This window comes from Brachycentrus maculatus, unplaced genomic scaffold, assembly GCF_059751285.1.
Source record: "Brachycentrus maculatus isolate JH-2025_06_01 unplaced genomic scaffold, ASM5975128v1 h1tg000199l, whole genome shotgun sequence".
In the NCBI taxonomy this organism is placed as follows: Eukaryota; Metazoa; Arthropoda; class Insecta; order Trichoptera; family Brachycentridae; genus Brachycentrus; species Brachycentrus maculatus.
In genome coordinates this window covers 3,825,872-3,852,323 of record NW_028280950.1, presented here as the reverse complement: position 1 = coordinate 3,852,323, position 26,452 = coordinate 3,825,872, and the positions used below count along the sequence as shown (strand labels likewise).

General features: G+C 31.2%; 1 protein-coding gene across 2 annotated transcripts in view; it reads left to right on the top strand.

Annotated features, from left to right (window-relative positions):
• Positions 1 to 404: 404 nt before the first annotated feature.
• Positions 405 to 26,452, top strand: part of LOC148307508 (choline/ethanolamine transporter flvcr2a-like) — a 57,219-nt gene continuing 31,171 nt past the window's right edge. The window contains exons 1-3 of one of the 2 annotated variants that reach the window (XM_088263518.1): positions 405 to 448; positions 633 to 1,346; positions 13,355 to 13,579. In XM_088263518.1, the coding sequence (XP_088119644.1) occupies positions 1,008 to 1,346; positions 13,355 to 13,579 (564 nt within the window). In that variant the 5' untranslated portion in view covers positions 405 to 448; positions 633 to 1,007. Of the gene's footprint in view, positions 453 to 632; positions 1,347 to 13,354; positions 13,580 to 26,452 lie in introns of both variants that reach the window. The other variant, XM_088263519.1, reaches the window with a different exon arrangement.

Here is a 26,452-nt window from a genome sequence, read left to right as displayed (position 1 = left end):
CTAGATTTCCGAACGATTTTTCTTTCATTTCCTTGTTACCGGTGAACCTTGCTCTATGCCAAATATCGTGCAGCGATGACGTAGTTTCTATAGGCACATACCTACGTTGTAACATAATTTTTCTTTTTATTTTAATAAAATATTTGTGTTTTTATTATTTTCAAGAAAACTTCAATTTCACGCTATTTCTGTGAGCCTATTAAAAATAGGTATCAAATTGTCGTACAGTGGGTTCGAACCCAGGAGCTCTGACTCAGGAGTCCGCGACACTATCCACGGGACCACGGCTCGACACTATGACGAGACACCACGTGTATGTACCTGTCAAACATTGCAAGCAGTCTGCCGGCTCGCCGGTCGAGCGTCTCGAACTAAAGCCGGCGTTCAAAGTGAGTCAGTCGAGTCAGTCCGTCAGCAGCTCTTAGCCTGACTTGTCGCGTTCCAGTTCGTGCGTAATTGAAGATATTGCTTGTTTTACATCGCGCCACAACTTAATTACCCCTACTGACACCAACCAATTGATTCCAGATATCGATCACACTTAACTGTTAACACATACATGTTTCTGGCTATTTCCGCGAACACTCATTGAATGCTGTTTTTATCTAATTGTATATGTTGTGATTTTTCAGATACGCGTGAAACGTTGAATCCTCTGCCTGTTACAAAGAAAAATCAAAACAATTTTTTTAAAGAATATAAGAAGAAATATTTAGTGCGAATTTATTATATATTTTCAGTTTTAATAGTATCTAAAAAAGATACGTTTTTAATATATTAGAAAAAAATATTTAAAATAGAAGTGAATGGTTTAATTAACACCTGTGTTATATTTATTAAAAAAAAGTGATCAAAAAATAATTGTGATATACATATTTATTTACACAAATCCGATTTGAATTTTGTGAATTGTTTGGTCACCCGCTGTGCTTGCTGTGATTCGGGTTGACTTTGTCAATTTTCAAGACCGTTGCAACCTTGACCGCGCCAGGGTCACCATCAGCAAAATGATTTCCAACTCCACGTACGCTATGAAAAATGACTTTGATGCCACAACGCCGGAAATACCCGAAGTGGAAGTCGGGATACCGAGCACCCTGGATGGGCCTACTATCCAAGAAGATGCGAGGGAATACAAAACGTACGCCATAAGATGGTTGGTCCTGTGCCTCTTCGTGGCTTACTCCGCCTCCAACGCCATGCAGTGGATCCAGTATTCGATCATCTCCGATGTCATCATGGAGTACTACGACGTCAGCAGCATCTTCGTCAACTGGACCTCCATGATCTTCATGATCACTTACATTCCCCTGATCTTCCCTGGTTCATGGATGCTAGATAAATACGTAAGTAATTTATTTCTGATATTAATTACAAGTTTATTATTTATATACATATCTTCTTCTTCTTCTTCCTGGTTCCACCTTAACTTATCGTCTTTGTAGACTGTTGGAGTCAGCTCTACTCGTCCTCGGGTTGTAAATCCATCTGTCATGGGCAACTTCACTGAAGCCATACCTTTGAATAATGTTTTCTTTCTGCAGCATCCATGAATTCTTTGATCTTCGTATAAATATCTTTCTGTCCTGACATACACTCCTCGATTCCTTCACATCCACACATCTAGTCATACATGCCTTCCGATTACGCAGACTTTTAACTCTACCAGATTTTAGATTCTGATTGATCCTCGTTCTGTTCTCCTTCCCATTCACATTCGCCACATATATTTTCTTAACCATTCTCTCGCTATCCATTCGCACCACATGTCCATATCACCTTAAAGAACTCTTCCTAATCTTTTCAATTATCCCTTGTTCAGCCTAACATTTCTTTCTTATATTCTTGTCATTAATTGTGTCATGATTTTCCACACATTCGTCTGAGGGAGCGCATTTCAACAGCGTTCACTCTGCTTTCATCCTTCCTTTGCCAGATCCAAGTTCCGAAGCGGATGTACTCGTATGATGTATGCACTCCGTTGTGAATCACCAGTTTGGTTTCCATGGATATATTCTTATTTGCAATCACTCTATTCCTTATATACTTTTAATTACTTATGTTTATTTTCTTAAAAGGCAAACCCAAATCAATAATTGAATAAAAATACACTCATATCGTGTTGTACGAACACGTTTTTATAGGAATGTGTAATATAACGAACGAAGTACCCGCTAGAACTAAAGGAATGTCTCTTAATAATCACTAGCCATTCATGCACATCTTAATAAAGTACCTATCTTCATCTTTCGTCTATCAGAACACCATGGTGTAAAGAGCACTGGATTTTATTGATGCAGTTTTATTTGAATCACCATTTTCATACTACTGAGGCCAGTTTTTGCACAAAGGGTGCGATCACGAGTGAAATAATAGATCTTGCATGGTTAACGAACGCACCATATAAGACGAAGGCTAGTTGAACTGATATACCATATGTTGAATATTCGCATGTAGTCATGTTACGCATAGAATAATTTGTTCGGATATTTGTTCAGTACTATTTATCAGCTCATCTAAATGTTACTGAATACGACACACGATTACTGTCTTTTTACTTCCAGATTTATTGCTTCTAGAAATTGTAGTAGGATAGTGAGTAATAATTACAAGATAACATAGTATTATTGTAATTACCGGTTTGTTGTTTTACAACTTCCAAGTAATTGTATGCAGTATGCATACCTGGAAATGGAAAAATCTTTATATGAGTGTAAACAAATTAATTTATCAACTAACCACTTTGTAATACAATAAACATTTTCCTTATAAAAAGATAAATAACATTACCGTAATAACATTGATTTGAGCAGTAAAAACACGTTCAAACATATTTCTTAAGGTCAACTGCATATATATATATATATATATATATATATATATATATATATATATATATATATATATATTTATTTATTTATATTTATTTATTTATATATACATATGTTTATATATATTTATATATATATATATATATATATATATATATATATATATATATATATATATATATACATATATATATATATATATATATATATATATATATATATATATATATATATATATATATATATATATATATATATATATATATATATACATATATGTATTTACATAAATGAATATAGCTTCCACATCCATTGTGTAATGGTCAGCACGCTCGGCTATCGTACTGGAGGTTCCGGGTTCAATCATCAGAGGGGGTGTGGAATAAATATAGGTGATTTTTCACTCTAATGATTTTTTATTCAATATTACCCTGGACTGGTTTAATATAATTTTTCCAGTAGCTCCGTTAATAGAGAATCCTTTGTTTGAATCCTGATGCCCTCAATCGTAATTACAAATATAAATTTTATTTTCGAAGTATATTTAAGTTTAAAAATCACAAAATATTTGCACAATATTCTTTCACATTACACAAGGTTTTTACATTTATTTTTTTCAAAAATTTTCGCTCGGTAATCGTGCTGAAATCTCGTTTTAAGACATTTGCAATCTCTTTGTTTTAATGTATTGATCCCACATGATTTGGCGAAAACGTTCAGTGCCTGTTTACCCTAAAGTCTGAAAGTGGGTATCTGTGAGGCTTTTAATAGAATCACATTGAAAGGGAGTCTTCCTCGCGACCTCCTCCCTTCCTCTCCACCGGTCAATCCTGTTTTCTCTGGCCTTTGATAATCCCTAAGGACAATATAGCTAAAAAGTTATATAATACACTTCAAATAGTAGCAAAGATAACCCTTATCGATAATTAGATCCTAGGTTCTTTATGTTGGAATCAATAGCTATTTATACTTATATTATTGAAAACATTGATTACACAAAATTTTGATCTTATTTGATCTTATTTGATCTTATTGTACTGAAAAGGCGGCTTTGAGTTAAATTCTATAAAAGGGTGTTATATAAATTAACCAGTATCAGTTTTTTTTATTAACTTTCCTTTATTCTTCATCTGTATTCAATTTCAAAGTTAAAACACAATTTTACTACATCAATTGGAAAAACAATATTAAGGCACCTGAAAAGTCTGTAAAAAATAAGAAAAACAGATTGATAATAAAAAGTATATAATTTTTTTTGACATCTCATCAAAGATGAAGAAAAATAAAGAAGTCTTGGCATTTACGGGGCTAACGACCGTCATAGGCTGGTTTAAGTGATCACTTTACACACGTGTAACATTCACAAATTCTACCCATTATTGACAACCACACTACTCAAATTCTTGGAAGTTCTATATATATATATGAACCAATTTTGAAACATTGTTTATGAATCACTAGAACTTCACTAGAGACATCAATTGGTGAGATGAAAATAAGCTTTTTATTGAGCAGAAACTCTTTTATTAGTGTGTGAGGTCCGAATCCTGGATTATAATCACACACATGAGAAACGCCAGAAAATATGATAACTGTTTAACTGAAATACATGCTAAATAACGGGTTGCCCAAGCAGGAAACCTTTTTCACGGCACCCTGTGTTACACAGTATTATTTTTAGTATACATATTATATTGATAGCAAAAATATTTATGTAATTGAGTTTATAACTAACAATTTAAACAAGTACTTAATTGAAATTCACATTTTAAGTAAGTAATGAGTTTTGCAATGTAAACACCAATTCAATTTATTTTTCACTATGTTTCACTATGATATTATCAAAAAAGTATACCAAAATCAAATTCAACTAGTAATGATCTGTGAATCAGAAAAAGTTTAATAAAACATTTAGAGAACATGAAAAAATACTTTATTGGTGTTTGCGAGTTGTTGCCGATGTTGTATCTACAATATATTGCTCACTTTTGCTAACTTTTTTGCAAACTCGAAACACCAGTTTTTTTTCATTCTTAGATGTATGTCTACCTTCATCTATGACTGAAAAATCTTCTCTTCACTTACGTTTTTGATTTGTTCCGATTTATATAAAATCCCAATATCATGAGTATCAAATACCTTTTGTGTGTATTTCAGACGAGAAAAATCACGTTTGTAATGGAACATTGCTAGTAGACTCTTTTTCTGATATTTTAAGTATTTCCTGAGGAAAAATCAAATGATGTAGCGAGAATTACGAGAAAAAGGTTTTCCACTTAATTCTAGCACGAATCCAATTCCTTTCCGGTGGAGCGAGCATTTAAGGATTGTTCTCCGTTCTTACACAAAAGTACTAGGCTTACTGATTTATATAGTATCGACAAGCTTTTTTATAAGCATGAATACGTACAAAGTCGAGCGTTCTAGATATTTAATGTAATTGATGCTTTTTACATAAACTAGCAACAATTATTATCATTACTCATATACCTTCAATATCCCATAATATCATCCCCATTTAGATAAGAGTCGATTCGTAAGATTTGTTCTATGATCTTCCTTAGCATATAGCCTGAAACTACCAAATAAAAGATAAAAAGTTTTATGAAATATTTTTTGTTTAGTTTGTTTACATATAAGTACCTACTCTTATTTGTGAAATATGCAGTTTTCGTTAGATTCAAAATTTGCAATTTCTCGTATTAATTCTATGAATCTGTGTTATTTTTAAATCCTGCATTTATCTAGTAGTCGTCAAATATTATTTTTCAAATAAAAATATAATATTTTAGGAAAATATATATTTCTATTTTAAATACCTGATTTTTGGCGTGCTTTTAACTTAAATGCGGTCGCGATTAGATTTAATCTGACAAAAAACATTTTCACGACAACTTCTTAATCCGGGCTGAAAAGTGCGACAGTGTCTCCGTTGTCTACAATTATACGAAATAAAATAAAAATAATGTTTTTCAGGCAGCTGATCTTTTTTAAATTTTTTAAATCTGTTTTCATTCTTAAGAGTTGACTGAATTTTAAAAGACTATTTAATTTTTAAGAAATGCTTAAAATTTATTTTTTCCTGTGCCACACTGAACAATCTCCACGAACGCCAAGTGTTTAGGCAGAAAATTTGCGCTATAATATACATAGCAGATTTAAGGACCATGACGAGCGATGCTATAGCAATGAGAATGATGTCTGTCATAATTTAAAAGGGTTATGAAGATATTTCTGATCCTTTAAGATAAAACTTTTGGTAGTTTCTTTAGACCCATAAAACTTTATTTTTGGAGCAAAATATTGAAATTTTATCTATAAATGTCGCATGTGGAACTACCACATTTACATTGACAAAATGTCCCTTCAAAACGAAACTCTTACCTTGCGTTATTTCATACATTCCGCCAGTCTTTCATTACTATGATAATTAACTTTGGAGATTAATTGTGGATTCCAGTCTTTATTTCCTGTTGAAATATATCATTGCCATTTTATGTAAAGAAGTAATTATTTAGAAAGGTCTCAGAGAAAGGTAATATATACATTACTCGCAAAGTATTGCGGATTAAATCCTGCTGAATGTAGTTTTACAAATAAATTATTCACTACCTGAACCAGAGTGCGCAATGCTTAACAAAGTTTTCAGGCATAAAGTATGGAAATTCAGATTCAGCATATACGCGAAACGAAAAATCGGAAAGAGCTTTCAAATTTAAATAATTAATCAAACTTAACATTTCGTCTGCAATGAAATCGTTGATAAATCAAGTAGTAAAGGGATATTCACAAGCATTTCATTCGTTCCACCGGAGAACACCGTAGAGGCCATCCGTCTGCTCATGCCAGATTTTTTTAATGAATGCTAATTGGAGTTTTTTTTAAAAACATATAGAAATAAAAATTAACTCCTTACCTTTCGAATACTCTTTTCTTTTCAAAAACATGTAACTATTTCGAAAAAAAATTTATTTTGTTCAATGCAAAAACGGCGTTTTAAGGAAAAAAATCAAAAACGTGAAATGTTACCTGGATTAAGAGAAAATTATGTTGCGACTTAAAAAATACTGGGCCTTAAAGTGTAGTGTAAAAAATAATGTTATAATATACCAAAGTATATCTAAGCAAAGAAACACATCAATATGATTTGTGATTCAATAAATTTCCGATAGTTACAACATCAATGTGAAAATGATCATTGATTTAAATTTATTATTATAGATTCACATATCGCTCACTCCTTTCAACAACGTCATAAATCAAAAAACTTGATTTTTCAGAAGATCGTTTTTAAAGTTTCAAAATATAATAAAATGTACTAAAAATAAATATCAAGCCACTCATTGGACTATTTACTGTGCAACAGATCTTTTTAGGTAAAACCTGAGTGTTTTTTCTCCATTTGAAAAATATTTAGTTTATTTAAAAATAATAATAAAACAATACCTTTATTTCAAAATGCAAAAACACTTTCTGCCCTGTAGTGGGTAAATATTAAGTTAAAAATATGCCGATTTTGCTGGGAAAAACATGCACAACTGAAAATTGACGATATTTTATATATGACGTTGTTGAAAGGAGTGAGCGATGTGAATCTCTATTTATATGATTCATTTATCATCGTATTATTTATAAGTACAATAAAGTAGTTTTGTAAAATAAAATAAGCATAATAATTACGGGAAGATAATGATGAATTGAAACGTATAAAATTATCATACAAATCTCTACATTTTCAGTATCTACTTCAAACAAAAAGAAATTTTGATAGAAATTAAATATGATTTAGGAGATTCATAATGGAGGCAAAAAGAAACGCCATTGAATATCTTATTTCGCAAAGAGGGTTTAAAAACTAATAGCCCTTAATGTAAAATTAGATAAATTATTCTTTAGGTTCTATCCTCAATTTAGACATAGGCACCGGAGTGTAAAAAATACAATACTGCAAAGGCTCTGACTTTAAAAATGGTCTGAAAGATGAAATCCAGTGATGGGATGAGGTTTAATGGTGTAGAAATAGGCCATTAGGGACATTGTGCGGAAAGTTGTAGGTAATTACCTGATCGTGAGAGAAATTTAGGATGTCCAAACTTAATTCATGTCAGCAGAAGAAATATTACACTCCAAACAAACATAACTATGGCAAAACAAACTAATTCTATATCTAACTGTTGTTGAAAGTTCCACATATAGAAATGAACGTTTAAAAAATCGTAGTCTTTCGAAAAAAAATACATGAGTGGTACTTCAAAGCATTTCAGCATTTATATTATAACCCTTATTCGCGCACCCAATGGTGCTTAGGGCACTGCATCGTTTTGACGCAGTATTATCTCGATCGTCACCTACATGAAGGCACGGTAATCACTCCTGTGCTTTAAAATGCGCGTTTATAATACAACACATATGTTCATATATGTTTATATGTCCGTCTCTATAGTATAGTGGTTAGCGTGCCAGACTACCTACATTACATATTGAAGGTCCCGGGTTCGATTCTCAAGAGGGTCAAACTAAATATTGATGATAATTTAGTGCAATATTTGTTCAATATGAATATCTGGACTCGAACCTGAAACGGAAGGCTTTCAGGAATCACCTTTCCTTCGTGTACTTGCGATCAAGATAACACTGCTTCTAAACGATGCAATGCCCTATCACTCGCAGTTTCTCAATATGTGCATATGTGCAATGCACCACTTGTCCTTACATAATTAAATTTACGAAAATCCGTGATTCACATTTTAACATCCAGTATTTTTTGTATAAAGAGAAGTTCCCGCTAGAACTTTTACCAAACTATCGTCCATACCTCCGCGCATGCGTAAATAAATTACCGTGCATTTTTCAGTTTGCACGTAAGTCTATACTATAAAATGAGAATGTTTCCATTTTTTTTTTTAAACGGTGACATGAGCGAGACAGACTACGCTCGTGGCAAATTATGCGTAAGATCAATGAAGAAAATACATCTCCGTGCATTGCCGGCGCATGTTTGAAGTGCCTTGGCGGCAAGTTACTTTAAACATGTGTAACATAATCTGTAATGCGTAAGCAATTAGTTGTAATGGAATTTAAAATAATAAAAACAATTTACAGTGTTAAAACTATGAATTTATTAAAAATTAAAAATACTGCATAACTTACAATGTGATTTTGTTATAAAATCACTGTGCGTCTTATTTCAACTTAATTATGATGTTGGCCGGATTCAAAGCCCACAATTTCTTCCCCAATACTAATTTTAAAAAAGAAACTGCGGGTTTGGAAACCAGTTACAGTTTGTTATTAAGTTATAATTAGATACACAGTGATTTTCAAACAAAGTAATTTAGTAAGTTATAAAATAAATACCACAAAGTTAGTGCTTGAAATACTAAATATTAAAAATATCATGTTCATTTTTCATCTCTGATTTTTTTTAAATGTTATTTGTGTGATTTTTTTTTCTTTATTTTATTAAATTAAAACATGATTTTCAACATAAACGAGTCCTTATATCGCTTTCAATAACAATAAATTGCAACTTATGTACATTCATATTGTTTTCAAAGATAAGGATTTTTAATTAGTATGTATTATCATACATTGACATCGGTATATCTTCCTACCTGAATACAAAACTAAATGCTAATTTAAGTGCGCGCAAGTCCTGCGCTTCTTGTACCAGTCCAAGGTGATATAAATAAATATGGAAGTGAATATTTCTTGAGTATGTTATGTATAAGTCAATTTTTGATCCCCCGGAAATTAAACCTGGGACCTCCAGCAGCTGGGACCTCTTTAAAGAGTATTTCGTTACTTTTTTCCATTGATAAATAATCATTTTATTGAGGCGAGATTATCGATAGCCCAACTTACTATTCTTACTATTCTTTAGCAACTTACTATTCTTTTAACCCAGGTAACATTTAAAGTTTGTCCGCCTCCGTAGTTTAACGGTCAGCACGCTTGACTACCGTACTGGAGATCCAGGGTTCGATTCCCAAGGGGGCCAAAAAAATTAAAGTTATTTTTCACACTAATATTTATTCAATATAACCCTGGATTGGTACCTGAAGCGGAGGGCTGATCACCTTTCCTTCATATGTTAACGATCAAGATAACACTGTATTTATATGATGCACTGACCTATGTACCACTGGGTGCGGGTGAAGGTTTTAAGAATAAGAGGAAGATTGACAAAGACATATTTATTCAAAAGTGTGTTCCTTAAAAAATGAAGATATTTTATTATTCAAAAAATGAACATTCCATTAATGAACAAATCAAAATCGAGAACCATTGTTTCCTATTTCCTTTTGTTTATGGTGTTTTTTTAATATTAAACTTTTTTCATTATCACTGTTTCACAAAAGGCAAACTTGCCGGCAAGGAACAATGCGCCAATATCGTTTTTGTTTTGACTATCCCGCTTTTCCAACCCGACCAATAAAAACAAAAGGAAAATTTCGCCCTTAGGTAATTGAAATTGCGTAGGTACTAAGAGATAAACAATTTAAATGGTTTTACCAATATCGTATTAGATTGTATTTTAAACGTAGCGCCAGATTTTCAAAAGGTTTTGTATAAAGAAACCAATTTACATTTTACAGAATTTTCCAATTAATTTTAAATTAGATAAAAAGTTTACAGCACTGGTAAAATTTAATGTTATTAATGACTTCATATATTTTCATATATCGCTCACTTCTTTCAACAACGTCATATATTAAAAATCGTCAATTTTCAAATCAGTGCATATTTTCGGAATGCACAAAAAATGTACTTTATCCCTGCAAATGCGGCATATTTTTAACTTAATATTTACCCGCTACAGGGCAGAAAGTGTTGTTCTTGCATTTTGAAGAAAAGGTATTGTTTAATTATTTTTTAAATATACTAAATATTTTTCAAATGGAGAAAAAACCATCAGGTTTTACATAAAAAGATCTGTTGCACAGTAAATAGTTAATAAGTGGCTTGATATTTATTTTGAATATATTTTCAAACTTTAAAAACGATCTTCTGAAAAATCAAGTTTTTTTATATATGACGTTGTTGAAAGGAGCGAGCGATATATATTTACTTTCTGGACTACTTGCACCGGCGCGTACATTTTTTGCATCCAAAAAAAATTCGTTTTGGACCAAAAAAAATAATTTTTTGACATCTCGATATAGACGAAGAAGAATATAGAAGTCTAGGTAACAGGCTGGTTAAGTGATCACTTTACGTACATGTAATATTCACCACTCAACCCAGATTGATAACCACACTCAAATTTTTGTAAGTCATACATATATGATCAATCTCATGACATTCCATGATTGAGTTTAAAGAGCCACGTATGATTGGATTAAGATAGTTTTTATTTAGCAGAGACTCTTTTATTTATATGCAAGATCCATTCCCGAAATATTTTACATACTATGAAACGCCTGAAAATCTGATTTTGAATTTTTATGGAGCTTGTACTTTGAAAAGTCATTTTATAACTAACAACTTGTTCACAAATCTCTAGTGTTTCTACGCAGAGAAACCCAAAAAAATGTCGACCACGCTTGAAAGATTTTTGAGTGGAAAAGCTACGATAACAAAATATCTACTATTTGGGAATGTAGATTTTTAGTGAAAGAGCTAGAATAAAAAAATCTACTATTAGTATGGGAATGTGAATAGAAAAAGAATATTAAAAAAGGAAAATGAGAATACCATGAACGGCTAGGGCTAAGGACGGTGCTTATGCGCGAGATCCTTTAATATAAAATCCTGATAACTGTTATCCACATTTTATACGTATTATTCCCATAGAAGAAACAATCATATTTATTATATTGAGAAGATAGAAACAATCGAATACATTTTTTGTATTTTTTTTATTTGGACACTCAAAATGTCAACTTAACTTCAATTTCACAAATCTTACGTTCAATTTTATTTATCGTTAACTATAGATATTGAAGCGGTGCTACTTGGTTTTTTGTTTGTTTGTTTTTTAAGGGTTACCGCGGTTAAACACCGGTGAAGCTCGTGACCGCTATTTGTTGTACATAAAAACAGACTCTGATTATTGGTCAAGGCTTGTTCTTTGAGGACATTGATCTACGTGCCAAAAATTTAATTGCGAATATACAGCTTTAACCGAGTAAGCGGATAAAAAAATGTACGTAAATCATAAAAATGATCCAATAGAACACATTTATATCTGTGTATTAATACTCGATTAATACCACTGTTGAGTTTTATTTCATTTCACACGACTAGTTTCGAAAACTACAGTTCTTTTCATCGACAGGTGATTAGTAATACTCGTTCTAATGAATAACTAGTTACTAATCATCAGTCGATGAAAACAACTGTTGTTTTTAAATCTAGTCATGTGTAATAAACAAAACTCAATAAGTAGTATTTTATTTATTTTATGTTTGTGATTTTTTTTTAATAATCAAAATGTCATTCTACAAAGTTAATGTCGAATCACTCGTGTATATATATATATATATATATATATATATATATATATATATATATATATATATATATATATATATATATATATATATATATATATATATGTATATATATATATGTATATATTTATATATATATATATATATATATATATATATATATATATATATATATATATATATATATATATATATATATATATATATATATATATATATATATATATGTATATATGTATATATATATATTTATATATATATATATATATATATATATATATATATATATATATATATATATATATATATATATATATATATATATATATATATATATATATATATATATATATATATATATATATATATATATATATATATATACATATATATATATATATATATATAAATATATATATATATATATATATATATATATATATATATATATATATATATATATATATATATATATATATATATATATATATATATATATATATATATATATATATATATATATATATATATATATATATATATATATATATATATATATATATATATATATATATATATATATATATATATATATATATATATATATATATATATATATATATATATATATATATATATATATATATATATATTTACATTTGTGTTTGTTCATATACATATATTTTGTTTCTACTAACAAGAATACGGAGAAAAAGATTTGTGATGATTAGGTTAAGATTTAAATTACAACATTTCGAGTGTGTCCAAATGCTTGTTCACAAATCTGGATTATCTCCAATTAGCTATTTTTCATATTATTTTTTAACATTTCATCAAAGATGAGGAAGAATATGAAAGTCTGGACCACGTAAACCAGCCTATGATGGTCGCCAGTTCCGTAAATGCCCAGACTTCCAGTTCTTCTTCATCTTTGAAGAGATGTCAAAAAATAAGATTTTTAATAGTGTCTCTCTCTTCAATTACACCAAACGTAGCTCCCTTGAAACCCTCATCTCTTCCAAAGCTTACTATGCATCAATCAAGAATATTTCATTGTATTTTCCTCAGGGCTTGCGGAAATGCGCCTTGCTGGGTGCGGCTGGCACGTGCATCGGCTCGTGGCTGAAGGTGCTCTCTGTCCCGAGGGACATGTTCTGGCTGGGCTTCGTGGGACAGACCGTGGTGGGGGTGGCCCAGGTGTTCGTCATCAACCTGCCCGCCCCGCTGGCTGCCGTGTGGTTCGGCCCGAACCAAGTATCTTCCGCTTGCAGCATCGGCGTGTTCGGCAACCAGGTAAGAAATATATACCATATTCTTACATAAAAGCTGTTCTTATTCTTCGACTTGATTAGCCTCCTGCGATGTTGATTATCATCTGTCAATCCATCTCTTTGGTGGTCCACCTGGAAGTCGTCTACCTTGAGGTTGGCCATGCAGTTTGATGTGGGCGAGTGCAGATGGTTCCATTCTCCTTACATGCGCATATATATCATTGTCTTCTTTGTCTTCTTTGTCTTCCGTCTTCTCCACCTAACGAAGTCTTGGATCTCGCATATTTCTCTTATCCTAGTGCTCATTATTCTATCTCGTAGACTCTTGCCAGATATGCACCTTAGAGTCTTCATTTCTGATACGCTCTTAGCGCGTTTTTTGTTACAAAAAGTATAAAAGGTGTGGTTATAAAAGGTGTTACTTTTTATATAGTAAATTAATTCAAGTAGTCAGAGGAGCTGCTCAGATCTTATTTAGTGTCAAGTCTAAAAATGCTACTCACAAATGGTCAAGGTAATAAATACTCTTCTTCAAATCCTTATCCGCACCCCTATGCTGCATAGGGCACTGCATCATATGAACGTAGAGTTATCTTAATCAATAACACATGAAGGAAATATTATCAGCCCATCGCTTCAGGCACCAGTCCAGGGTAATATCTAATAAATATTGGAGTGAAAAAATCACTTCTATTTATTTGACCCCCTCTGGGAATTTTACTCCAGGACGGTAGCCGAGCGTGCTGACCATAACACTACGGAGGTGGACTAAAATATGAATATGTATTTTGACTCTCCTAATGAGACTTCTGGATATTGAGATGCAGTGATGAGATGAAGAGTTATATTATTTTTGACATCTCAACATAGATGAAGAAGAATATGGAAGAAGTCTACGGGGCTTACGACCACCATATGCTAGTTCAAGTTATCACTTCCATATTCAGCCCAGACCTCTTCTATATTTATGTTGAGATTTCAAAAAAAGAATATAAAAATAACTCCCAAATGGAGATAATCCAGATTCGTGAACAAGTATTTAGCCACACTCAAAATGTTGTATGAAGAGCTATGTTAGTATCAGAGTTAGTGTTCACCGTTATCCCTGACAACGCGAATTAATCATTAATTCAACAAATTATACAACATTGTGTTACTTCTTTGTGTAAACATATCATAAGACACACTTAGTAGATGTACGGCTTGTATATTTTGGTAGATGTAAAAATGATAAAGAAATTATGGAACGTTGATTTTCTCGATTGTCGCATGGCTGAAATCGTAACTTGCCACTTATCAGTGTGATATTGACGTGACCTATTTCCAGACGTGTACGCGAATAATGCAACATTTAAAAAAAAATTATTTGATTTGTTCGGGAATTGTTTAGCTTAACATTAAAAAAATATTTAATTTAAAAAATGATCACATTAACAAAAATAAACATTACATTAAAATTACAAAAATAGTTACATTACTAATAATAAACCCATATTATTTTTTGACATCTCATCAAAGATGAAGAAGAATATGGAAGTCTGGGCATTTACGGGGCTGACGACCGTCATAGGCTGGTTTGAGTGATCACTTTACACACGTGTAACATTCACCAATTCTACCCATTATTGACAACCACACTACTCAAATTCTTGAAAGTTCTATATATATGAACCAATTTAGAAACCTTGTTCATGAATCACTAGAACTTCACTAGAGACATCTATTGGTGAGATGTAAAGAAGCTTTTTATTAAGCTGAAACTCTTATATCACGTGTGTAAAGTGATCACTTAAACCAGCCTATGACGGTCGTAAGCCCCGTAAATGCCCAGACTTCCATATTCTTCTTCATCTTTGATGAGATGTCAAAAAATAATATGAAAATAACTCCTGCAATTGGAGATAATCCAGATTTTGTGAACAAGTATTTGGACACACTCAAAATGTTGTAAATAATAAACCCAATTAAACAATTCCACATTTATGTTATAATCCGCTATTATGTTATGTCCGCCTCCGTAGTATAATGGTCAACACGCTCGACTACCGTTCCGGAGGTCCCGGGTTCGATTCCCAATGGGGGTAAAATAAAATATAAGTGATTTTTTCACTGTAATATTTATTCAATATTACCATGGACTGGTACCTGAAGCGGAGGGCTGATCACCTTTCCTTCATATGTAAACGATCAAGATAACACTGCGTTTGTATGACACAGTGCCCTATGCACCATTGGGGTGCGGATAAGGGTTTTATTATTATGTTATAATAGATTTTTGTCATGATGTTAGTATATAAGCTAGTAAAATAATATGAAAAATCACAAGACTATCGATAACATTATTATTGAAATCTGTTGAGAACTAAGGGAGATATTAAGGTTTAAACTTGAGATATTTGATTAAAACGAAAAACGTGCGTTCGCATACGTCATCAAATTTCCGTCATCGAACGTTTTATGAAGTCATATGTTTTATTGTATATGGTTTATAGAGCTGTAATAGTAGTAGTTGGATTGTTTGTTTACCACTACGCTACCATTTGTGTTATGCAAATATGAGATGAGGGGGGGAATGCGGGAGGGTGGACCATAGACATCAATAGAGTCGCCAATAATAAAGCAATGTTACCAATATTAAAATAAGTCCATCGTTTCTGTGACGTCATTCATTACCAAATTACGAAAACAATGTATTTACGAATGTGAATTTTCCACAAGAAAATGATGAATGAAAATATTGATTATATCGGCTGTTATAAACACAAAATGAGTCTAATACAATCCTTTATAGGTTGAGTACGTTAAATTAGATATTCCTCCCGCCTGATAATGATCCATTACTATTAAAACATTAAGAGATAAAAAAAAGTGAAGAGTGGGAGTGTGTGTGTAAGTGTGTGTGTGTGTGTGTGTGTGTGTGTGTGTGTGTGTGTGTGTGTGTGTGTGTGTGTGTGTGTGTGTGTGTGTGTGTGTGTGTGTGTGTGTGTGTGTGTGTGTGTGTGTGTGTGTGTGTGTGTGTGTGCGTGTGTTTTTGTGTGCGTGTGAGGGTAGGAGTAAAAGGATAAGGGTATGGTTACATTTTCCGACAACGCTCTGAACGACCTTATTAGAGAAAGTTTTATAGATATTTTGTATTTTGTATACAAAGTTTAAAAAGAACATATCATTATTTTTCCCGTGATATAGAATGAGGAATCGATACGTTTTTATTGTTTATATTTGTTTTAAGATAGTCAGATAACAGTTATTTTTCTCTTCTGAAAACCTCAGTTTCTACACGTACAGAATACACGTACTATGAGAAGCATTTACAGTGTTCCACAAACGATGTTTTTATTTAAACTAACTTAACTTTTTAAAGTAATTATTCATCTTTATTTTTATTATTACACATAACTAAGCTTGTGACACATTTGTTTAAAAAAAACAGATGAGTTCTTACCTCTTGTACAGTATTACTGTAAATCTATTTTTTATACACTGTCATACACATAATGAATAATACTTTAGGGCCCAGTAGTCAATAGCCCGAAACTTAATTTTCTTTACCCCAGGTAGCATCAAATGTTATTGTATTATTTTCATAAAACGTGGTTTTTGTATTGAAAAAATAAGTATTACTTTTAAACGTGGTTTTCAAAAGAAAGGAGCAATCGAAAGGTCTAGCACAAAAAATACAATATATATTGTAAAAAAGGCGTGAAAAGACGTGCGGCTTCTAACGCTGCCGAATGCTAACTTAATTCTTTGATTGTGAGTAAGGCCTTAAATATTTGTTTTTGGAAGATCGTTTTTAATGTTTAAAAATATAATACAATATATTAAAAATAAATATCAAGCCACTTATCAAGAACTTTTTACTGTGTTACAGATCTTTTTAGGTAAAGCCTGAATATTTATCTCCATTTAAAAAATATTTAGTATATTTAAAAATAATAATTAAACAATACCTTTTCTTCAAAATGCAAAAACAACACTTTCTGCCCTGTAGCGGTTAAATATTAAGTTAAAAATATGCCTTTTTTGCTGGGATATAGTACATTTTCTGGGCATTCCGAAAACATGCACAACTGAAAATTGTCGATTTTTGATATATGACGTTGTTGAAAAGAGTGAGCGATATGACTGTACATGTAGCTACGAGTAAATAAAGACCACAGACAATCATTTCAGTGTATAAATAACTTATAAAATAAAACCTAACAAGTTGCATAAATGTAATCAATTAAAAGTGTGTGTAAACACAATTGCTTTTGATAAGGTACATTCATTTCTCTACATTGTATTTAAGCAAACAAATTGCCCGATAATGACAAGTTTTTCAGTCAAGAAAGTTATGGTTTTATTGACTTAGCTGACTAGAGAATTCTTGACTAGAGAATTCAATCAGGAACATAACTTCAGCAACGGAAGGAAAATATATAATAATTCATACTTGAGAAACAAATCCATTGCTCATCACACCCACATTATATCAGTATAAATAGATAATAAAAATCCACATTCCACAATATGTAAGTTATATAGTAATAATCGATAAATAGAACAGTTAACCGTTATCGATTTGATATGAGATCGCAGCAATTCATTATCAGATAAATTATTTCATTAATTCATTTATAAATAACTTATTGACGACTAATTTTAATGTACATTTACTTAAATGCCATATGGTATGTCGTTTTTATAAACATCTTAATTAAGTTTTCGAAACGATCTTAATTTTTAATCTAAATAAAATAAAAAATTAATCATTGTTTTAAAACTAAATAAATCCATGATAACATAAAAAAATATTAAATGGAATTTTTCGTCGCCCGCTGGTATTGGCAGGTTTAAAAAAATATATCTTCCATTTTCCAAAAACATAAATATTGGTAGGTTATATTGAATTTTGTACATTAATTGAAAAAATATGGTATGTGTCATCTCTTTTGAATTGCGCAAAAATGACGGTAAAGTGTATACAACGCAACACAGAATTCACTCAACGGCCGACCACCGTAGAGGTTATACGTATTTCCACTCCCGATTTTTTTAATGAATGCATATTGGATATTTTTTTGTTTTTAGAATATAAACATGTATAGAAAAATATTTTTATGATTTTTATAGTACTAACCTTTCGATAACTCTTTTCTGTTCAAAAACATATTATTATTTCGAAGAAAAACTTATTTTTTCAATGCAAAATCGGTGTTTTAAGAATAAAATCTATTACGTAAAATGTTACCTAGATTTAGAGAAAATGTAGTTGTGCTTTAACACATACTGGGCCTTAAAGGTTTTGACATATTTTCTGTAGATATGTAATCATGAAAAATGAATGCGGGTGCATCACATCAACGATCGCTTCTGAACATTCTATGAGGTACATAATGCATGGAAATTAATAATTACGCTCATATTTAAACAAGCGAGTATATATCGCTCACTCCTTTCAAGAACGTCATAAATCAAAAAACTTGATTTTTCAGGAGAACGTTTTTTAAGTTTAAAAATATAATACAATGTATTAAAAATAAATATCAAGCAACTTACTGAACTTTTTACTGTGCAACAGATCTTTTAAAGTAAAACCTGAAAGTTTTTTCTCTATTTGAAAAATATTTCGTTTGTTTAAAAAAATAATTAAACAATACAGTTTCTTCAAAATGCAAAAACAACACTTTCTGCCCTGTAGCGGGTAAATATTAAGTTTAAATTATGCCGCTTTTGCAGGGATACAGTACATTTTCTAGGCATTCCGAAAATATGCACAACTGGAAATTGTCGATTTTTGATTTATGACGTTCTTGAAAGGAGTGAGCGATATTACCATTAAGAATTCCAAAAGTGATCATGTTTTTAAGAACAGTGTCCGTCGATGGTTGCTCTCGTTGGTAGGGACAAAGTGAAAAGATAATTAATTAGAGTCCAGGCTTAATATTCGTGGTTATTTTATTGTACAACTTTTCTATTGAAAATTTTTATTGTATCTTGTATAAAATCTAGTAGTTAAAAAAAAACTTCTAAATTGTGTTAACATGTAAGTATTTCGGCTCAACACAGACTATGCCTAACGAGCCCTAATACATATAATTAATAAAATGTAAAAACAAATATATCTTTGTACCTAAAATAAATAAATAAAATAAAAATAAAATATATATTTACATATTATTTTTTTGACATCTCATCGAAGATGAAGAAGACTATGGAAGTCTGTGCATTTACGGGGCTGACAACCGTCATAGGCTGGTTTAAGTGATCACTTTACACACGTGTAACATTCACCAATTCTACTCATTATTGACAACCACACTACTCAAATTCTTGGAAGTTCTATATATGTATATGAACCAATTTTTATACATTGTTCTTGAATCACTAGAACTTCACGAGAGACATCTATTGCTGAGATGAAAAGAAGGTTTTGTTATTGAGCAGAAACTTTTTTATAAGTTATATTTAGTTCATTTTAAATGATTTACAAACGATTATCAAAAAAAATGTTTGTATGGAAAGGACGAAAAAAGGTTGTTAAGAAGTTTAAAAAAAACCACATGATTTCGTGATAGTAAATTTCCGACGATCCTTTTTTTGTATCAGTGTTAGCCATCGTTTCTGTTTTTAGACTTTTTTCATACGATTAATATTTTTCTTATTCGAATGAATTACTCGATTCTTAAGATAAATCATTTGATCCCATTATTATTATAAATAACTCAAACCAGTTTATTAATTTGTATCATTTTTAACGGGCAAATTAAAAAAATCAAAACTTTAATATTTTATTATTGTAATAGAACAAAAATCAAATAAGTTCAAACAAAGGTTATAAAAAATCACTTTCATTTCAACTTGACAGCCTAACTATGGTGGAATTATTCCCAAATTTCTGTGATTCGACCCAGTAACCCAAACATGTAATGTAAACACTCTTCATACCTTACTTTGTTAAAACTCATTTGCTTGTAGTATTTGCATACGTAACATACATTGTTCTTTCCTACGTTTTCATGAATTTCAAAAAGTTAATCTCTTAAAATTTCGAAAGGGTTTTTTCCAACCACACGTTTTTAAATGGGGTTTTGATTAGTTTTGCCGGACTACAAAAAAGTTGAATATTTATTTTGTTCTCCACTTTCATTTTGTTAAGATATTAATATCTACTTGGTATAAGTATCTACTTGGTTGGGATAAGCAATTTATCGATAAAAATTAAGAAAAGTGTGTTTAGATGTTTTGGACACGTGGAACATATGAATGAGGAACGAACGGAAAAAACAAATTTATGAGGCGAATGTAGTTGGAAAAAGAAGCAAAAGTAGACCGAGGAGAACTTGACACTATCAGGTTTGCCAAATACTTGAAAGCGGTCAAGTTAGAAGTCGAAATAATCGGCGGGTATGTATGAGGAGATGCATAAACGTGGAAGAGGCGAAGAGAGTTTGCAAAGACAGAGTGGTGACATTGGTATGACAGTTTGTTCGCAAACGAAGTCACATCCTTGAAGGACCACTACTGGACTCCGAGAAGGTGAAGCTCCTAAAATCATGACAGGTTGTGAGTTACATGACACACGTAGGCCTTGGGAGTGAGTTGTGATACAGAGGGAAGTCACAATAGATCTAATATGGTCGCAGTGACATAAAGGATGCAAGATCCCTTGACCTCATAAAAAATGACAGTTTTTAACTCAATTGACGATAAGTCACATTTTTAGATTCACTAAACGTATATGTACATTTCACTGGTGTGTATTGTATTATATTATACTGTTTTCATTATTTGAGATTCTTTGAGGAATTAATATTTTGAAGAAAACATATGGATTATGAATTATGAATGCCATTTTATCATTTCACCAGTTATTACTCGTTTGAATCTATTTAAAAATCCAAACTTAACAGATGTCTGAAATACATAAATTAATGATGTTAGGTTTGTCAGATTGTCTTCCATTGTATAAATGAGTTAGTTTCTAGGTTTACGATCCTATCCTACTACTTTATTCGTCGAAGAAGAAGAGTATATATAGCATTTGGATATAACTAAAAATATACATATTAGTTTATTCAAAATCTAAAATTTGTTAAAAATTATACATTATTAGCACAAAAGCATGCTATTATTGACTAGTATGTGTATTTAAACTTTGGTGGAAATTAGCATGCTCGTTTCGAGCATACTAAAAAATCGACATTCTGAGCGCGTCTGAACAGATTTGCATATGAGCATGCTAGTATCTATGGCAGTGGGTTAAAACCTTTTTGAAGTCAGGGAGCACTTTTGATTATTAAGAAGATTCGTGGTACACCAAAACTATAGATCCAATAAACAAACAAAGTTTATTTTATTACAGACGAGTTAAAAATTACATTTCTTAAAAAATAAATAAAAACATCAATACTCTAGGTCTAATATTTGATATAGCTAGCTCATTTCTTCATCCAAATAGCTAAGCCAAGGTTCACAAATCCTTTCAATGAACATACATAGTATTGATGGGGCACCGTCTGTACAAATTCCAACATATAACTTCCATGATATTTTCAATTGTTTTAAGTATGATGATATAGAATCAAAGATATCTTGACCGCTGTTGTGAGATGAGCGCACACAACGCTTTGCAAGAATGTTATCATCTAGCCATTATAAAAAAGTTAATTTTTTAATTAACTCTTTTAGAGGTATGATCTCTTAAAGTCTCTTTAAGAGTTTAGAGACGGTGCTCGTCTAGCCATTATATTTGCAACAAATTATTATATTGCCATCAAATCGCACAGTAAAAGAGCCAACATTAAACTTTAGTTTTCATAATTTCGCGGAGCACCGGTTAAGAACCACTGATATATCGCTCACTCCTTTCAACAACGTCAACTTATCAAAAATCGTCATTTTTCAGCTGTGCATGTTTTCGGAATGCCCAAAAAATGTACTATATCCCAGCAAAAGTGGCATATTTTTACTTAATATTTACCCGCTACAGGGCAGAAAGTGTTGATTTTGCATTTTGATGAAAAGGTATTGTTAATTTTTTTTCAAAATATACTTTTTATTTTTTACATGAAAAAAAACATTCAGGGTTAATCTAAAAAGATCTTTTGCACAGTAAAAAGTTCAATAAGTGGCTTGATATTTATTTTTTATACATTTTATTATATTTTCAAACTTTAAAAACGATCTCCTGAAAAATCAAGTTTTTTTATATATGACGTTGTTGAAAGGAATGAGCGATATGTGATTTATGTTTGTAAACGAACATGCTTATTTCAATCTAGAGAGCATGCTCACAAGCATGCTTAACTAGTATCACATGTACATATCTGTACCTTAAGTAATTTCAATCTCAATAACTTTTAACCATTCAATATTCGTACAAAATAATTTCAATTTGTCATCTATGCAGACTGTTTATATTGACGCCTATTAGTCTGCCGATATGACCATTATGATATCTTTATGAACGTATAGTCACTTGAAGGTCCCGTTTCTGGTTGATTCTTTTTATCAGCCAAGATAAAGGATATAAATATGATTATTTTTAAGCTCGTGATAAAAACCGACTTAAAAAGGCTTGTGATTGTTTATATCTGTCAAGTATAAATTGATAGCAATTTGCAAGTACCTAGAACCCCATTTGCACGTGTGGCTTCCTGAAAATAAATCATACTTTACAAAATTATATAAACAACATATAATTTTTCTAACCAGAACACCTTGGTATGTTCTAAGTTTTCTCTAAAATTATAAGATTGTATTAAAAATCTATTAAGACCATTTTTAACTTTCAGCATTAAGTTCCCGCGAGAAACAGTATCCCGTGAGAGCAATTTTGTATACGTTTATCTTTATGTTTAAAAATTCTAAATAGTTTAAATATCTTTTTTTTCTTCTAACCCCTATTTTTATGGTTTTTAAATGACCACATATTTAAAAGTTTCGCATTAATAACACGCACGAAATAAAATAGTACGAACGATACGATACATTTCGTCAAATTATATAAATTGTACAATTTAGATACCAGAACAGAAAAACAATTTCGCAGCTATAATTTATTTATTTTTAATTTAAATTTTAACTTAAAATCTATTGTGACACGTGTTTCGATGCATTAAACATCATAACGTCTTTCGGTGTCTGATAATGATTCTGAATGCGTCGAAACACATTTACAAAGTGAAATTTAAATAAAAAACAAATGAATGCCAAATCAATTGTTAAAATAATTAATTTGGTGAACATTTCTTTATATTCAAGAAAAATGTTTTTATTTAAAGAAATTCTTCATTTAGCTTTTCCCTTTTTGTGAAAAATTAACGTTCACTTCAGGGTGATTTTTTTTTATCAATTTAAAGTTTGGATTTCAAATTGTCACTTATAATTAATTATCCTACTTTCCATCGCTGGATCCATCAATTACGGGCATTGAAGTGTCCTCAACAGTAGAGCTATTGGAAATTCAATAAGTAACGGAACGACCGACCGTTGTCACCATTTTCAGGAGGGTCCTTTCCCAACTAGAACGGCACTTAGCACGTACCCTGCTCACCCCTATTCCGTGGGATATTTGATATTTTTATCATTTAAGTAGACCTTAGCTGAGGCCGGATATTAGCGGTGAACCCAACAGGTGAAATGACATCACAAAGCTATTAACAATGAATGATTGTAAAATAACATGTCAAGGTTTGTTTAATTAAATCCATCTCCTTTGAATATAATAATATTTATTTAACTCTTTGCACAGAATAAATGTAAATTGGCGGGCTTATTGCTAAGCAGAAATGTCTACCAATAAACTTAAAATAAACTTCCAACATTTTGAGTGCGTCCAAATACTTGTTCACAAAATCTGGATTATCTCCAATTATAGGAGTTATTTTCATATGAATTTTTGACATCTTATCAAAGATGAAGAAGAACATGGAAGTCTGGGCATTTACTCACTAATAAAAGAGTAGTTTCTGCTCAATAAAAAAGCTTCTTTTCATCTCACCAATAGATGTCTCTAGTAAAGTTCTAATGTTTCAAGAACGTTTCGAAATTGGTTCATATATCGCTCACTCCATTCAAGAACGTCATAAATCAAAAAACTTGATATTTCAGGAGAACGTTTTTAAAGTTTAAAAATATAACACAATGTTTTAAAAATAAATATCAAGCCACTTATTGAACTTTTTACTTTGCAACAAATCTTTTTAGGTAAAACCTGAAGGTTATTTCTCCATTTGAAAAATATTTAGTATATTTCAAAAAATAATTAAACACTACCTTTTCTTCAAAATGCAAAAACAACATTTTCTGCCCTGTAGCGGGTAAATATTAAGTTAAAAATATGTCTCTTGCTGGGATATAGTACATTTTCTAGGCATTCCGAAAACATGCACAACTGAAAATTGACGATTTTTGATTTATGACGTTCTTGAAAGGAGTGAGCGATATATAGAACTTCCAAGAATTTGAGTAGTGCGGTTGTCAATAATGGGTAGAATTAGTGAACGTTACACGTGTGTGAAATGATCACTTAAACCAGCCTATGACGGTCGTCAGCCCTGAAAATGCGATGCCTTAAAATGATATTAAAATAAACTAGTAAAACTGGTCTAAGTTTGAAAAAATACTACTTTTCATTTCATATAAAGCTGTTCTTCAAAAGGTTTGATATTATCTTTTATATGTTGTCAATCTTCTAAACTTGGGTTTATTTAAAATCGTCCCCCTGCTTTATGATGACGTAACATTAACTTTAAAAAAATCATACGAAAAAAGTACACACTTTAAATAGAGATATGTTCTTACATTATCTTTATGATTGGTTGCTGATCCGAATAAAAGTGTCAGCGTTAATGCTACTTTAATTTTGTTTATGTGTTTTTAGTGTCGGGTTGTGGTCCCGTCCTTAGTGTCGCGGACTCTTTAAGTCAGAGTTTCTCGGTTCGAGCCTACTCTACCACAATTTGATACCTATTTCTAATAATGAGCCGCTTAGGCTCACAGAATTAGTATACAATTGAAATATTTGTGGAAATAATAAATACACCAATATTTCTCTTTTTATTTCAAATAAAATAAAATATTTTTAATTAATGTTTTACTAAATAAATGCCACTATTTCTTAAAATCTACTGAGACACGTGTTTCGATGCATTTCGCATCATTTGCATACGGTGTTTGAAAATGATGCAGAATGCATGGAAACACGTGTCACAGTAGATTTTAAGAAATAGTGGTATTTACTAGGTAAAACATTAATTAAAAAAAGATAGATTTTACCACAAAATGACTGCCAAATCAGTTAATGAAATTAAAATAAAGTAAATAATTTACCTTGTTTCTTCCCAACGCACTTAAAAAGTATCTTGTACCCCAATAGGGCATTAAGGTAAAGATATTACCGCGTCAAAAAACGCATTCATTGATGACGTTTTATTATTTAAAAACAAAAGGGAGTAAATCCATAAACATATCGTAGTCATACAGGAGAAAGTGAACAAGTGCATTTTTTTACAAAAACGTGATCATTGACTATTTGATATCTTACTAGCTTAATATTATCCTGAAAAAATCCCAAAGCATTTTAAACATGGAAGTATAATATATTAACTAGTTAAAAGTGACTAGCTGCATTGATGTTTATTTTCTTGCCAAGCAAAAGTGACTTAAATGGCCCTCCTGAACATTTTACGTTTTGGTAGTTGGTCACTTTCTCCTGTACGACTACGATATACGTAGGCACTTTTACCAAAAGTTTGTTCACGCGACGCGCCGGGGCGCCTGTATTAGCGGTAGAAGGGTTTCTTGGAAGAATACAAGTATTCCTTCTATTGACTTAATAACTTAAGCCGAATCGACCTCACGACAAATGTGATATTCTTCACTGCTCACCATTGCTTAGTACGGACGA